The sequence below is a fragment of the Epargyreus clarus genome, unplaced genomic scaffold (assembly GCF_041222505.1).
Source record: "Epargyreus clarus isolate Ecla_fem2 unplaced genomic scaffold, WU_Ecla_fem_2.2 ptg000014l, whole genome shotgun sequence".
NCBI classification, from domain to species: Eukaryota; Metazoa; Arthropoda; class Insecta; order Lepidoptera; family Hesperiidae; genus Epargyreus; species Epargyreus clarus.
The window spans coordinates 12,426,411-12,443,048 of record NW_027332222.1 but is presented as its reverse complement, the minus strand read 5'-3'; the positions used below and the strand labels follow the sequence as shown (position 1 = coordinate 12,443,048).

General features: G+C 31.5%; 5 protein-coding genes across 5 annotated transcripts; 3 read left to right on the top strand and 2 right to left on the bottom strand.

Annotated features, from left to right (window-relative positions):
• The first annotated feature begins 1,079 nt into the window (after window positions 1-1,079).
• Window positions 1,080-3,677, top strand: por (Protein-serine O-palmitoleoyltransferase por). The gene has a single exon (XM_073078996.1). The coding sequence runs from the start codon at window positions 1,370-1,372 to the stop codon at window positions 2,696-2,698; it is 1,329 nt and encodes a 442-aa protein (XP_072935097.1). The 5' UTR covers window positions 1,080-1,369; the 3' UTR covers window positions 2,699-3,677.
• A 1,312-nt stretch (window positions 3,678-4,989) lies between these two features.
• On the bottom strand, window positions 4,990-6,637 carry LOC140746874 (DNA repair protein XRCC2). The gene is made up of 2 exons (XM_073078995.1): window positions 6,580-6,637; window positions 4,990-6,469 (listed from the first exon to the last, which is right to left on the bottom strand). Exon 2 carries the CDS (start codon window positions 6,455-6,457, stop codon window positions 5,678-5,680), a length of 780 nt encoding a protein of 259 aa, XP_072935096.1. The 5' UTR covers window positions 6,458-6,469; window positions 6,580-6,637; the 3' UTR covers window positions 4,990-5,677.
• A 534-nt stretch (window positions 6,638-7,171) lies between these two features.
• On the top strand, window positions 7,172-12,061 carry Torsin (torsin family member). Its single transcript, XM_073078993.1, has 6 exons — window positions 7,172-7,584; window positions 7,692-7,966; window positions 8,285-8,436; window positions 8,985-9,130; window positions 9,940-10,087; window positions 10,437-12,061. The coding sequence occupies exons 1-6, from the start codon at window positions 7,377-7,379 to the stop codon at window positions 10,564-10,566; spliced, it is 1,059 nt and encodes a 352-aa protein (XP_072935094.1). The 5' UTR covers window positions 7,172-7,376; the 3' UTR covers window positions 10,567-12,061.
• On the bottom strand, window positions 11,162-13,250 carry Atg5 (autophagy protein 5). Its single transcript, XM_073078994.1, has 5 exons — window positions 12,948-13,250; window positions 12,571-12,776; window positions 12,109-12,233; window positions 11,585-11,785; window positions 11,162-11,412 (listed from the first exon to the last, which is right to left on the bottom strand). The coding sequence occupies exons 1-5, from the start codon at window positions 13,101-13,103 to the stop codon at window positions 11,306-11,308; spliced, it is 795 nt and encodes a 264-aa protein (XP_072935095.1). The 5' UTR covers window positions 13,104-13,250; the 3' UTR covers window positions 11,162-11,305.
• Window positions 13,251-13,555: 305 nt separating this feature from the next.
• Nep1 (protein) lies at window positions 13,556-14,916 on the top strand. Its single transcript, XM_073078991.1, has 3 exons — window positions 13,556-13,909; window positions 14,132-14,375; window positions 14,507-14,916. The coding sequence occupies exons 1-3, from the start codon at window positions 13,766-13,768 to the stop codon at window positions 14,827-14,829; spliced, it is 711 nt and encodes a 236-aa protein (XP_072935092.1). The 5' UTR covers window positions 13,556-13,765; the 3' UTR covers window positions 14,830-14,916.
• The last annotated feature ends 1,722 nt before the right edge of the window (window positions 14,917-16,638 follow it).

Genomic DNA, 16,638 nt, shown 5'->3' with positions numbered 1-16,638 from the left:
ACACAAGTAGTTGTTATAAAAAAGTTGTTATAATATTGTATTATTATTATATTATACACGACTTATTATTTTATATGTTTTTTAAAAAACTTATTATAGGACGCTTAGTTAATGAACAACTAATGATAAAATACATCATATTAATAAGATAAAATATTATATAAAAATCAATAACTCGCACTACAAATTAATTATTAATTGTATACCGGACAACATCCTAAAGAAATATGCATTCCTAAGAGATTAAAAAAAATCTCTAAGATATGTGAAATACTACCAAAACTGTTTTTTCTTGTTCCGTGGCTAATACGCCAGCACGGTATTATACTATGGCCTAATCCTTCTCATTCTAAGAAGAGACCCGTGCCCAGCTGTGGGGCAGTAATAAGTTGATGACCGTAAATTTGGATTGCATACAATAAATAATTACAATTTATTATTAGCCACTTATAGCTGTGTGACTGTGTATTTTTGGATACATTTCGCAACGCCATGTCTGACTACATAATTATTATACACTTATCTATGGTATCGACGGTTTCGTTCATGAAGTTATAGGTAAATATGGAGAACACACTTCGAATACCTACTTGAAGCAAAACCTATGTATCACCATCTCGCTCTCTGTGGGCAGACCCTCTCTGTCTAAGTAGGGTAACCTTTATTTATTTTGGCACATAGGGCCAATGTTGCCACATTACCGAATCCTTAAGAAATGGGATTATAATTCGTTGAATTGCCAACCCAGATATGCATACGTGACCTACGATTTTGGGATTTTCAATTGAACTAATCATAGTTCAAGTATTTATTTAAAGGTAAATTATTTGACAGTGTTTAACTTCTGGTTAGGCTAGTGTGGTGACTAATTCTAAGAATTTTCTAGGAGATTTAAAGAAGAAGATAGCAATACTATAGTCCACACTAGAAAGAGAGGTCGGCCCACAGAAAGCGGGATGGAGATACGTAGGTATTTGCCTCAAGATTTTGTTCTAAGTGTGGCCTCCATATTTACCTATAACTTCATGGTTTCGTTCCGCTATCAGCTGTCAAATACTGTCAATAATAAATTCCGTAAATGTCAATGTCACACTCGAAGAGTTGGTCAGTAAAAAAGCCGAATATTTTGGATTGCTTTTCCGCTTTTCATGGAAATTATAAAAAACACACGACATTATATTCCGGTTTTGTTATTTCTAGAACCAAAATAATGAGGCTAATTACTTACATTATGAAATTACGAAAATATAAGACAAAAATGTAGAAGAGACGTAAATCTCCAAGTTCAATCTCCAAAACAGACTTCAAACAATTTCTTTCTCCACGTTAAAGTTTTTGATAAACAAAGCAATAAGATTATAAATTGAACATGGACGAAGAAGAGGAATATACTGAAAGTACATGGACGTACATTACACTATGCGGCGAACCAACTATTTACGACGGACTCCGCTTTGCCAAGGATTTGATCATCGCCAATCTTTGCCTTCGTTTCATCATACAGTGTATTACAATGCCACAAAATGTACGGCACTGTTTGTGTATTATCATAGGTACATTTCTTCTGTATTTTAACATTGGATTTGCTATATCTTGGATCATAGTACTTACATTGATTTCATACATATTACTGCTAGTATTCACATGTGTATACAAAAATCGTTTTCGAGGTCTTATCGTGTCAGTGTTTGCTATATTATTTTTGTTACTTTGTGAAATTTTCTTTGTAAATCCTAAAATGTGGCAACACATCCGTGGGATTCAAATGATTACAGCAATGAAAGTTATTTCAGTTGCAATTGAAATGGATAGAAATTTATTCAGTGATATTCTCAATCCAATGGAGTTTTTTGGCTATGTTCTGTGTCCTGCTAATTCTATTTTGGGTCCTTGGATTTCATATCATTCCTACAACCATTACCTGAATGTAAGGTTTTTGTCAAAAAGAAGATGGATATTGATAATTGTAACCAATCTTACTATATCCATGTTGTTTTTACTTTTATCAAACTGCATTGTGCCCTGGTATATTGAAGATGTTACAAAATGGTTGGAGGCATTCCGGGATGCACAAGCATTTAGAATGTCCCATTATTTTGTATCAAGTATGTCAATTGTGTCTATGGTGTGTGCTGGCTTTGGGCTAACCAATGATTGTCATTCAGAACTTGAGATTACTAAGCCATTTAATATTGAGTTACCCAGATCTCTAGTGCAAGTTGTTGTCTACTGGAATATACCAATGCATCAATGGTTAAAAACATATGTGTTTAAATCATGTCAACCATATGGAAAGTTTACAGCCATCCTTACTACATACTTGGTATCATCTCTACTACATGGGTTCAATTTCCAATTATCTGCTGTGCTATTAAGTATTGGGACATTCTCTTATGTGGAATATAATTTACGGTATAAAGTAGCAAGTGCACTAGAGGTGTGTTGTCTGGCTAACCCGTGTGGCAAACAGTGTGAACATAAATTTAAAAAGAATAGTGTTTTAGCTGTGTTCTTGAACAGTATCTTCTCTATAATCACTGTTGTACATCTAGCTTACTTGGGTGTTATGTTTGAAGCATCCTTCACCATCCAAGAGTCTGGATACTCATATTACCACATCATGAGCAAATGGGAAAATCTCAATTATTTTAGTCATGTCTTTACTGCCTTCATGTATGTTATTTATATAATGATGTGATATGTTGAAAGTTATACATTTTTTTATAGTTATTTAACTCTATTGTACTCTTTTGAATCTCATAGCTACTTAACTTTGATCTCTTCCAGTATTAGACTTCGCACTTCTAATTTCATTTTTAATAGATTTATAAGTGAAATAATTCAGTCATTACAAGTATATTATGTAAGTAATATTTATAGGTATAATGATAATACTATGTGATATTATTAATCTTATTCCAAACTAAACATCAGAGATGTTTTCATAAAGTTTGAAAAATTACAGATAGACTGATTGATGTGACAAAATTTAAGGCTTGATGTGTTTTAATGCTTTATTCACATGAAGACTTAAGACCAGTATTGAATAGGTATGGTAGCAAAACGCAATATGAGAAATGCAGCTAAAAATTGTAATGTTACATGATATAATGTTACATTGATGTAGTGTAGGTATGAATGAAAGCACAGTAAAATAGATCTTGTTAAGATAAGGTTGCTGTTTACACTAATAATCCATATCTGATATACAAATATGAAATGTGTATTTTATTAATTTACATAGCATAGTTATGGGATATACATGGCATAATTTAGTAGATGTAGACTTAGAAATAGATTGCCAGTGCCATAAAACACAATAAAATTTTGTAAATTTTATTAATTATTAACAATGAACACATATGCATACCATGGAATCTGTTATTTTGAAATTGAAGGCTTGGCCTCATATTGGAGGTCTAAGATTTGTATTGTATTATGCATCAATTTTTTATAAAATTGTGTGAGTTAGAAGCTTAATCCCACTGACTTTAACAAGGATGGAATTTAAATTGTAAGGAAAACTTTGCAGTGCAGTTTTCACCAATGTGCACTAAGTTAGAATTTGCTATATTCCAGCTCATATAATTAATTTTGTTCTTCAGTGAGCTAATGATAGGTGGATGATGCTGACAATATTATATTCCATTTTTTTTGTTTTATTATAAGTAATAAATAAAATAGTACATTACGATACGCGTGACCAAAGTAGCCTATTTTTGCACGGCGTGAAGTTAGCGCCCGAGCGCAGCGAGGGTGCTAAACGCCGTGCATATAATAGGCTACTTTTGTCACAAGTATCGTATACTATTTTATAGCTCGTGTGACATAAACCCGCTTATACTTGTGAATAAATATGAAAAAATATGATAATGATTTTGAAACTTATAAATGATTGAAACTAAAAATTATGAACTAAAAAAGCAATAAAAATGTGACACAACCAAAACCATTGAAATTTAGAAAATTTAGTAATTATTCTGCACTTGTGATAAAGACAAATCTAACACCACACATACGTCGAAATCGATCAAGCCATTTAGGCTACATACAGGTGTATTAAAGAAACATATGATAAGCAATCACATAATGTACTAATACATAACTAATACTAGTGATACAGTAGAAAATCGATTATCTGGACCTTAGTTATAAATATTCGCGATTGTTCGGATTGTGAAACGTGAACAAGTAACTTTGTAATAACCCTTACAGATCAGCCACATTTTGTGTGACTTGTGCATTTAAATTCCGGAAAGTCGCCAAATCGCAACAAAATAGTTACTATAAAAACCAAAAACCAGATTGCTAAAAATATAACCTATGTTATCGCCACAATTTAGACGAATTCAGCGACACATCATGTATCAAAATTAATGAAGTCGTTTAAGTTTGCCAAAGAATGAAAAATACATACGTAACAAACATATAGTCGAAAAACATCACCGTTTTCTTCATAAACTCAATTATCCAAATTTTCGATAATCCGAATGCCACAAATACGACAACAAATAGGTCGCTTAGTCGAGATTGTACTGGAGTAGTATTATGGCTAATTTTGATAACGATTCCTAATTTAAATATCTCCTACTATGGTGTGTAGCGAAAAGAAAACAAACACAGTCAAAACAAACAATAAAATTCGATAAAGCCCAATAGTTAGTCTTATAGTGATGCTATTGCTTAGTATGTACACAATGGCAAAAACATTTATAAATACGTCCAAAATAAAATATTAAAATAATTATAGCTTTAAACAAAATACTCATTACTCACTTTTAATTTTTAAATGGCATTTAAAAGTATGAAACGTTCACAGCTATGTTTATTTTTTTCAACTGTGAGGGTAGTGTATTAATATTCGTACGGTGTAAAAATCGGCTACTTTGGACACAGAAATGCGTGGCTAAAATGCGGGTTTAGGTCACAGAGTGCTATAAATATAATTATGTATTTTTAAAAAGTTTAGTGCAACTGAATCCAAGATAGTGTTTTAATGTGATGAGCCATTTATGTACAATTTTGTGATTTATTTTTTTATATTAACTACTTAATTTTTTTTAAAGAGTTTTATTTCCATAGTCTTATAATTGTGAATTTGTTACTTTTTCTTTAATAATAGTTTTACTGCTGTAAATGATACTATTTGTATATTCAATCATATGTATTATCAAATATAGTTTTCCTGTTCTATGCGAGAACGACATGAAACATTGATCACTCGAATATGAATGTGTTTCCAAAGAGAGCTTGCCTTATTTGTGTGGTTTCTGAAGCCCAATTTTTTACATATATAACAAAGCTTAAAATCAATTTAGCAATTTGCATGATGCTCATACAAACAAAATACAGTTTTAAAATAGGTATAGTTATGTGATAAAGTAAAACTAATAACCAAGCACAAATGTATGTTGTTCAGTTTTTATTTATATTTACATGTTATTATACATTATAGCTTTATGTCACATTTTGCATGTAATGATAATAGAAAAGCTTAGAAATTAGAATTTTACATCAATGCAGCAAATACACAATAATTAAGTTAAAAAAATATGTAAAACAAATGTTTTTACTCCTTAGCACTTTTGAATACAATACATTTTTTAGAAAATTTATTTGTTTCAATACTCAATAAGAATTTTGCTCCACAGCTTTAAGAGTGTTGCAAGTAAGATATTTAAATCCACATAACATTGTCATCAAGCTGTTTAAAGGAACTTTTATATTGTTCATCGAACATACGGACTATAGCATGGTGTGTTCCACTATCTGTGAACACTATTTGTATCCTGTAGTTTAATTGTTCTACAGTTGGATATTCACAGCAACTTTCCAAGTTTTCTATTTGCTCTTTACTTGAACTAAAATACTGCGGTCTTGTATATAATATGGTTACTTTATAATCCTTTACAATATTCTGGATTATTCTCAACAATGTTTTTATATACACATCCAATTTAGTTATTTTAAAACCTTGTTCAGACCAATAAAATGCTGTCAATGTATCAAACACAACTAAAGATATATTTGAATAGTTTATTAAAATACTATCTAGAGTGTGTATTGTGGTATGAAGTTGTGTTGCATTATATATTTCAAAAATAAATAAATTACTTAGTGTATTTTGAAGAAAACATTCAATTTGCGATGAATCATCTAATCGGGCCAAAAGTTTTTTTCTTAAAACTTTCACGACATTATCAAAATTTAGTTTGCCATCTGTGTTAAAAATAACTACACCAGCTTCTTTGCCGCCTAGTTTCAGTGGTATTAATGATTCACAAATTACGTCCCACAAAACGCAAGATACGTCGTCTTCGCTAAAAATTTCAATTATGTGTCCCTGTTTTGGCCCAGATTTAAATAAATTTGGGTAAAAATTCTCAATATCTGGCTTTTTTGTTAATCTTGTCAGCAATTGTAATCCTGATTCAACTCTGAACTTTGTGGACGACATTTTTACGCAATCCTGTAATTATTAACAAAATGTAATTTGAATTATGCTAACTTGTACAAAGTGATATATTGGTTTTCTTTAAATGATAAAATCGCAATTATGTAAACAAATCATTTACTTACATCCAAAGAGAGATCTGTGAGAATACGTTTAGGATTTACGTAAATAAAGTTCCTAACTTTTTAAGTGTGAGCTATATAAGTAGTTTTACGTTCGCTTGTTTGTGGACTTCGATTCTTTTTTGTTATTGTTTTCGCGCGCTAAAACATTCAAATTCAACTTCTTCAAAGCCCATTTGACAACTGACATTTGACGCATCATGAGTTCATGACAAAGACGCATTAAATCAATCACAGTGCACAGATTATTAAGAATGTTGTGATTCACAGGGAGTACTCATAGCGTAACTCAAATTACTTTTGTATTTTAGGAATACAAATCGGGAAACGGGGTGCGGGGACCAGGCTCGTCCAATTCGTCCATCCGTCTAGGGCCACCACCTGGATATTTACTGCAGCTCAAGAAATCAGCTACTGGTATTAGAATCACCGGGGCATAATTAACTATTCGAAAACTGTCTGAAAAAGAGGAAAAAAAACCCTTGAGTTCCAAATCTTTTATCTTATTTTTTCTATTCACCATTCAAGCAGTAGAAGTCGCGACACTATTTTTGTTATTGGAAATATTTTTAGTTTCTTGTCATTTTTTGGTTATTTACTGACAATGACTTTGACGTTTATTACATGGAGAATTGGAGTTACTTGTGGTGGAATGTGCAATTTTTCGCTATATTTTATTTGAATTGAATACACGTATATTCATTAATTTAACGAAATTTTGTATTGTTTCGTATAAAGTACTTCACTAGTAATCAGATAGTTTCAGAAAACCGAGTTTAAAGAGCTTTGTATTATTCATTATGAAGTGTTTAAAATTTCGATACAACATTGTTCTTCTGTTGGCCTTGCTAAGTATTAATTACTCTTCTTGTGAACTGATAACGGCGTCATTGATAGGGTCAGCAGTTGTAGCTAGCGGATGGTTTGGCTGGGACAGCTTTAAATCAAACACAGTGTGCCGATATATGGAATGTTGTAATGAGAGATATGTGCCCTATGATTTAGCAAGTAAGACTTTTCTGTTGCTTTTAATGATTATTTTAAAGGATTTTGGATCTATTATCTATTTAGAATTGTAAATCTTTGGGTCTCTGTGACTATCTCTTTTGTTGCAGAACTAAAACAATCTTTTTCGCAAAAGATGTTTGGGCAGCCTTTGGTCAATGAATTGATCAATATACTAAGTGCTCATAAAGAAGCTCTCTATGATGAAACAAAGAAAAACAGAAAAGCCCTTGTAATAAGTTTACATGGGTGGTCTGGGGTCGGCAAAAATTATGCAGCCACAATGATTGCTGATGCTCTCTATAAGAATGGTATGCAAAGCAAGTATGTGAAAGTATTCATGGGCAAGAAGGACTTTGATTGCACTGATATACACAAAACTAAAGTAAGAATGTAATTTAAATGAAAATGTTATTTATTGTTAGTAATTTTTGGGTATAATCTATTTATTTTATATTTTTGGTAGTTTAAGTTATATTCTTTAACATATGTGATAATTTAAATATAAAAGATGCTTAACATATTTTGGTTGATACAGAGAAATTTTGTGTTATAGAAGATATATGTTAACATTTTTTTTATAAATTTGTAATTTGAGTATTTCTTATTTTCATTCATATAATTCTTAATCATGCAATGCTGTCTAAACTTTACAATACTTTTTTGTCGAGTTAAAAGAAGCTTGATTTATTTTTATTTTTAGAAAGAATTAATAGAAATGGTCAATGGAATAGTGAAAAAGTGTCCAACATCTATGATTATATTTGATGAGATCCACGAGATGTGCCCTTCAGTGCTGGATGCTATCAAGCCCATGCTTGATCACCACCATGCTGTGGACGGCGTTGATTACAGGTAAGAGTATTTTCTATAAGTCCTTAGTAACTTGATGGTCAGCAGCATATTGGCGATGTTATTTATCTCAACTTGTTATACTATGAATGGTGAATAGGCTTACAATTAGGTGTACAACTTATTTACATCATATTGACATTATTTACATAATAGTGAAAAAAATCAGGTAGTTTGAACTTCGAAGGGCTAGCTTTTAGCTAGCTTGAAACTCTCAGTAAGTTAGCAATATATCTATGGCTGATCAGTAGACTCGTGTTATTTAAGCTAACTCATAGTAAGTATCTGATTTCCAAATTGTCGTATTAATAAAATAAATAACATTTTTTATGTACTAGCTGCTTCATCACACAAACATGTTATATTTTTAATCACATTAGTACACCTAAAAAAAGTTATTGGAATTATTATTAATTATAAGATCCAAATTTTGTATTTGAAACAAAACAAAATATATTGTATAAATTGGTTAAATCATTCAAAAATAAGGCCACCAGTCAATGCCTCAATAATTTTATATTTATATAAAGGCGTATTGATCTGATTTTCAGGGACAGTATTTTTATCTTCATATCAAATATTGGAGGACAAGAGATATCAACAAACCTCTTGGAACTATACAGTCAGGGTGTAAAACGAAATGATGTTGAATTTCATAACTTTGAACCAATTATTAGAAGAACTTCATACTACACAGGTATATACAAATATCTGATTTAGTTAATGTGTTCTGAAAGCTTTACATTATTTATATATTTAGTTATATAAATGCTGTAATACAATATTAAGCCTAATTGCCTTACAAAAAGTCCATATGTTAATTAATATACCATATACAGTGTAAACTCCATGTAACGTCACTCGATTTAACGACAAACTCTCTAAAGCGTCGAAAACAATTAGCTTAGTTGGTTTAGCTTGTATTCCATACAATGATACACTCTACATAGCATTACACCCTCTCTCAATAACGACCACAATTGAGTTACTTTTAGTAAAAAGTACCTTTTAAGTTGCTAAAATTAGTAAAAACTGAGAACCTGTGTACGTTCTTTTGTCGCTTTATTATCCTAGCCCGCAATAAACTCGACTGTCGGCATCATGCATACTGCATACATAAAAATACTTCCTTTGTCACCAAGATGCCTCAATATCAGAAGATATGAATAAAATAATTAAAAAAATACAACAAAATTACTGGTGCAGCAAAAGACGTCAGACAAAAATAACCGACTACACGCAATAGCGTTCAAATAAGATTCTTTTTTATGTACATAACTACTAACATTAAACTGAAATAAACTTTTTCTTTTTCTAATTCTGATTTTTCTTCTCTCCATTTAACGACCACTCTCTATAACGCCATAAAATGTACAGTCCCTTCAGTGTCGTTATATAGAGTTTACACTGTATTCTAACATAAATGAAAAAAAATTATTCCAATGGTTTTATTGATATTTTGTTGTATCTGTTTAATAAACATATTAACTTTGCAACAATTTTTAGGTGGTTTTGAAAAATCTTCTACAATTGCACAGCATTTGATTGACCACTACATACCATTTTTGCCATTAGAGCAACACCATGTTGAAATGTGTGCACTGGCCGAGTTTCGTGCGCATGGTTTGTACCATCCCTCAGAGGAAATGATGGCGTATGTATAACTTTTATATCTTTATTATTATCATCACACTAGTGTTTTTACATAAAATATGTAAAAAAAATATTGGTATAGCAAATGAGTCTACTGTCTACCTGATGGTAATTCACTGCTGCACATGAACACTTTTGAGTTTTGTGACCAATTCCATTTAGAACAGGTTCATCCTTGAGCCAATCACATACAATTACAACCCCTTTCACCGAACCATACTCGCTCTACCACTTTTCAATTTTATTAACAGCTATCTAAAGAAATACTTGCTGTACTGTTATTAACACCAATTTAACTTTATTTTGACAAAAGAAACTACTTTATCTAATTTTCATTTTCTAAATTTCAGAGATGCTATGTCGGTCATAACATATGGCCCCACTGAAGATCAACCGATATTTGCAAACAATGGCTGTAAACGATTTACTAAACACATTCCTTATGTTATACAAAAGTATAAGGCTAAAACCGAATTGTAAAATAATCACAATCTCTTAGTGTAAGTTATGTTGTGATAATTTATTAATAAGCTCAAAGCAAACTCGAGGAGATGAATTTTATTATTTATAATGTACCTGAACTATTTTGTTAAGGGGTATCATTTTACCAGTAACTTTAGTTCTCATAAATGTACTGATCAAGGTATAGTACCATAATGTATTGTCATTTCATTTTTAAAATCAGGGTACTGAAACCTATGTATATAATATTATATCAAGTGGAAATATACTTTTAAAAAATATATTTTTGACCTTGCGGTCTTTACTAGCAGTATATTCTATGGCAGTTACTATTATAATGACAGCTTTTAATTTAAGTGCCATAAATGCCATGGTCATAATAATAATCACATTAATATGTCGTTTCCTTTTATAATTCATGTTTCCATAATATTTACTTTAAGTCAACTAATCATGTACCCCAGCATAAAACTATTTTAAAAATGTTTCTATTTCTTACGTTGTACATATTTTTAACCTAAATTGCTACAAATTTTGATCAATGTAATAATAACCCCTTTTTTAATCTTTTTCAATTTACTTCAAAGGTCTTGTGATAAAATAAAAAAACATATTTCAAGTTTTAATGTGTTTTATATTAATAATATAATAAATAGTGTACATGTAAAGCATTTTTAACTCATGCTAAATGCTCAAATGTTTTGCATATCCATTAAAATGTAAACTTACATAATGTTATCACATTTTCTATTTTACTTTAGCACACACATAAATGCAAGAAATTGTCTGGATAACTCATATGCTCAGAGAGCCATTGCAGTGGTGTATCTGGAGGTATCACAATCCCATGGGTTTTTAATTTCACTAAAACAAAAATATACATAATACATTTTTACACATTATTAATAATTAAACTTGTTTTAAATTCATCATTGTTTTATCATCATAATTGAATCATCGTTTTATCTAGATTAAGAGGTCATTAAAACATAGTTATATGACTATTTATTATTAATATAAAAATTAAAATCTCTACCTTCAAGCTTATCTGGATAAAGATCAGATATTAGTTGTTGGAGAATCTTTCGACTGCCATCACTGTTCTTAGGACTGACTAGACGCTGGCTGCATACACCATCATCTGAGTATATTCTGATTGGAATGTGTTTAAAACCCTCACTGTCTCCATGTGACTCCATCAATCTCCTATTTATTGCCCAGAACTGGTCAAATTTGTCTGTAAAGTTTTTATTAATTATTAATGTAATGGTTAGTTTTGATGCAATCAAGATTAAATGTGTACTTATTGATTCAGATGGTAGAACTTTCCTATTTGTATCTATCACATGTCTATCAGAAGGATGTGCATTTCATCTCAGTAGCATTTATGAAGCACTTCTTAGCATGAATGTGTAAATATTTTATATGTAACCTTATTCCATGTCTATACAATTGAAATTGTATGTTGAAACAGAAACAACTGGATTGTTAATAAAGTGATTTTTTATGTTGATTTTGTTTGTTATTTTAAGTTTATTTTATCACAATTTAATACAATACCATTTTGCAGCCCCAACCATAGTTGGTTATGGTCTTTCTTTTGCATGGTGGACATAACTTGTCCTCGGTGCTTCAAGACATCAGCCTCCTTTACCGTTGACATGTAGTGTGCTTCTACGACATCCCTTGAATATATAAAATTAAATTATAACAAACAAAGGATTGGTATCAATGATTACGTGGATTAATAATTTAATACAATTGATCTTAAATCAGTCACTTTAGAAAAGGCAGAATAATAATTCTAAACTTGCTATATTTGCAGGCATGAACTAGAATAAGAATAAAGTCAGATAACTGTAGTGAGGTAGTTGGAATGTAAGAAGCTCCAATTCTTAAATTTCTTACCGTATGGATACCACTGGAATGTCAATCATACTGGCAATCATGTGTTTCTGACATGCAAAATAAAGGATTATTTATTAGTTTAGATAATGTTTTTACTAAAAAATATAAACTTACTTGTTAGGACAGTGGAGCAAGACATCCTCAGGGAATTTGGTGAAGTGCACGGTTAGAGTCCAAGGTAACTGGGGGTCATTACCACAGTACAAGTCATAGAGGAAGCCTATAGGACAGTGCCACTTCAGAGGCTGCCCATTGTAGTCTAGCCACATCTCATTATCTGCATTTTCTTGAGATATGTATCTTAGGAAATGTCTTTTCATCTAGCAAAAATATAAACAAAATAATATTCAATATTATTTAACAAATTATAGAACACGTGTATTAAAAAACGAACTATGAAAATATTGTAGTATTTTGTTTCATTATAAAATCTGCAATGTACTCAATTTACATTTCAACTAACGTAAAATAGAAATAAAAGATTCAATAACCTTGTCCGTCACGAGAGGAAAGTAACTAAGTCTTGGCACCATAACATAAAAGGGATCTGGTTGTTGGATTTCCATTATCTCTTCCTGATCAAGTTGGAAACATATTGGTATTTTACCATCCCATATTTCTCGCAGGACTTCTCTGTCGTTAGCCATCGATAAGGGGTCAGGAAATTTTTGGCCAGTAGATTTATATATATTTTTTTAAATAAACGATTTACTTTCACGCACGTATAGTAGAACTAAAATAATATTTACAAAATTACACCCAGTGGAGATTAAAGGAATTGATTTTTTATTATGACAAAAATCAAAGACTGTCAAAGTCTTTGTCAAATTTGACAAATAACATTTTTTAAAACTTCATTTTATGACATGACAACGACATACCGTGAGTTATAAATTTTAAAATCGTAATTATTTAAATTGTAATTTTAAATAAATGCTAAATGAACATGGGAATATTTAAACAACTTTCATGAAGCTGACAAAAACACTACCATAGACAATAGAACCAAGTTATTTCATTCAGGCCGTATCTGGCACTGCCATTATTACAGAATAGATTATCATAGATATGAGATAGATGTCAGTTTTGACTTTGAGTTATAATTTTGACGTTTGAGATTTGGAGTAGTTCTTTATTTATGTTTTAATTTTACCACGTGTTGGTATTTAAAAACATTAGAGACATATCCATTACAACTAGCAAATAATTCCTATAGTATTAAAAACATACATACGTACATCAGTCGTGACTTTAAAAAAGTACAAGCGTGCAAGAAACTAAAAATTGTTTTTAGGTTATAAATACCAGTATGGGTAAGAAAAGAAAACTCGAGGCTAAAAATGATGAATTTGAGTATGATCCTATACCCAGACATCTAGTAACTTCACACATAAAGAAACAGGAAAAGCGTCTTATAGTTATACTAGAAAAGGCACAGTTAGAAACAGTAAAGGTAAGTTTTTGTATGTTGTAAATAAACATTCAATATCGAAAAGGTCACTACGGCCGCCGGTTAGGAAACTGAAGGTCGTGATTATATTCCCTAATCTTTGGTCTAATCCTCGTTCACAAAAGTGGTACAAATAATATGCAATCAGTATAGTTCCGTTATGTTAAGAATGTGATATCTTAGAAATAGAATAATTAAATTAATTAATCTTATTCATAATTTCAGAATGGAAATAGTTTTGAACTCCTAAACTGTGATGACCATGCCAACATGCTACGTAAGAATGACCGTGACCCGGGCTCCTGCAGACCAGACATCACACACCAGTCTTTGCTCATGTTAATGGACTCTCCTCTCAACCGCGCTGGTCTACTGCAGGTCTACATACACACAGAAAAGAATGTTCTTATAGAAATAAACCCACAAACTAGGATACCGAGGACTTTTAAACGATTTGCTGGATTAATGGGTTTGTTTTCTGTTTAATAATTTGTTTTATTCAAATGTTCATTATTTATGTGCAATATATTTGATGTAATTAGTATTTTAGGCTTAAATTTTTATTGAATGTATAAAAAATATGATTCTTACTTTTTACAGTACAATTACTACACAAATTTTCAATACGAGCATCTGATGGCCCAATGAAATTATTGAAAGTTATTAAGAATCCAATCACATCACATCTACCAGTTGGAGCAAAGAAAATCACTATGTCTTTTAGTTCAAAAATGGTTAAAACTTGTCGAGATTTGGTTCCTAAAGATGAACCAATAGTTTTAGTAGTTGGAGCAATGGCTCATGGTAAAATAGAGGTGGACTATTCTGAAGATGTTATTTCGATAAGCAATTACCCATTGTCAGCTGCATTGACCTGCGCAAAACTATGTTCAGCATTTGAAGAAGTATGGGGTGTTATATAAATACATTATGCACTATATTTTAAGTCAATCTTTGCATTGTTACTTATATGTAAGTTTATAATAAATAATGATACCATGTTCAGTAAATGTCTTTAATTTCTAGAAAATAGTTATTTGAATAAACAAAAACCTATGTATTTATTTTACGACCTGCGTGTCGGAGCGGTCACCATACCGATCTGACGCGCAGAGGGTGCCGGGTTCGATCCCCGGCCAGACAGAAATGTAAATGATGAATTTAGGTGTCTGGACTGTCTGGGTGTGTGACACACACAGAGACAGTTACACACTGTCTCTGTGTGTGTCCATGGCACCCACGATACAGGGAATCCTACTGTGGGGCTGTGAGTGTATAAAGCATTTTTTATATCTATTTATCAACCTGTGTAACTATACAGTCCTGCTGTAAGTAAAAAAATATAGTCATTTTATAGAGAGTAAATAGTGGCTAAATTCTCCATCTTGAAATTAAAAATGGTTCCGAAAGAAAAAGGTATTTTAAATTTATTATCTCCGTCACTAGATGGCGCTACACGGCTATCGATTCGACTAAATTATTCTGCGATAGAGTGTAGGGATCGTATCTTTGTACCGACGATACTATAATACAATCTAAGAAAGGTATTTAAGTTCTTAAACACTAGATTTAACATTTTTAATAGGTTGGAGAATATTACATTGATTGATTTGATTACATGCATTTATTTTTATAATGCGATAAATGTATGATGAGAGTAGAGAACTCTGATATGGTTGGTTACCAGAAAAAATCAACGACACATCTGTATAACTTATCTGTTTCTAATTTGCAAAAAAAGTAAGCATATTTTGTTAGCGGAAACGATGCGACATCCGTCAAATTAGTAGCAGCCGCAGCGTTTTGAATGACACCCCTGAGGCACCGCTACACTACAAGTTTCCAATTAGTATGTGAAAAAGACTCCTGCGCAGAAAAAAAGGTTTGAAAAAAAAAAGAATTTGGAACACCTACATGTTATTATTCTTAGTAGGTACGTTTACTAATTGGAAGACAATGTTATTTCAGTGTTACCTATGACTACAAGGATAATAAAAAGAATCGTTTTTTAAACTTTTTGCTTATATTCAGTTAAATGAATAAGTATGATGCTGTTTTTATAGATTATTGTATAATTATCTCAAATGACAGATTTCGGCCAGGCTTGGTACTCAGTCACGAAAAAAGGTTGCAAACTATAAAAACCAATAAAGTACAAAAAGTAGGTACCGACCAACATAAAGAATTGCAGAATAGGGAAAACGAGACAAACAGCTATTCGGACAGTAGATAATCTATACGACCTATTTACACAACGTTGAAAGTACATCGAAAATAAAAAAGGTTGGCATCGGTACTGATGAAAGGCTTTCGTCACGATATTCACTTTAGGTCGTCTTGGTCAATATTTGACGGGATCGCGACAGTGTCTTGATCTTGATACAGCTACCTAATGGCTCTACTGTTCTCAATATGTCTTAAATAAACGTTCATTTGGGTTAATCTATACTGTATAATGCATATAAGCACCTATGTTTGTTAACTTTTCAAAAAATGCTAAATTAGAAAACTTTATTTCAGCAAAGAATTGCAAAACCTCTACATCTATGGATGACCATAGATGTAGGATGACCAACGAGAGGAAAATGTAGAGCCGAGGATGACCATGGCTCTACATTTTCTGGGGTTCATCTTGAGCGTTTACTGGGAGAGCTTTTTACTAATCCCGCACCTTTCGAGTGCGTACAACGGTATCTATGCCGCTATACATACCGCTTTACCGTCATATTTTA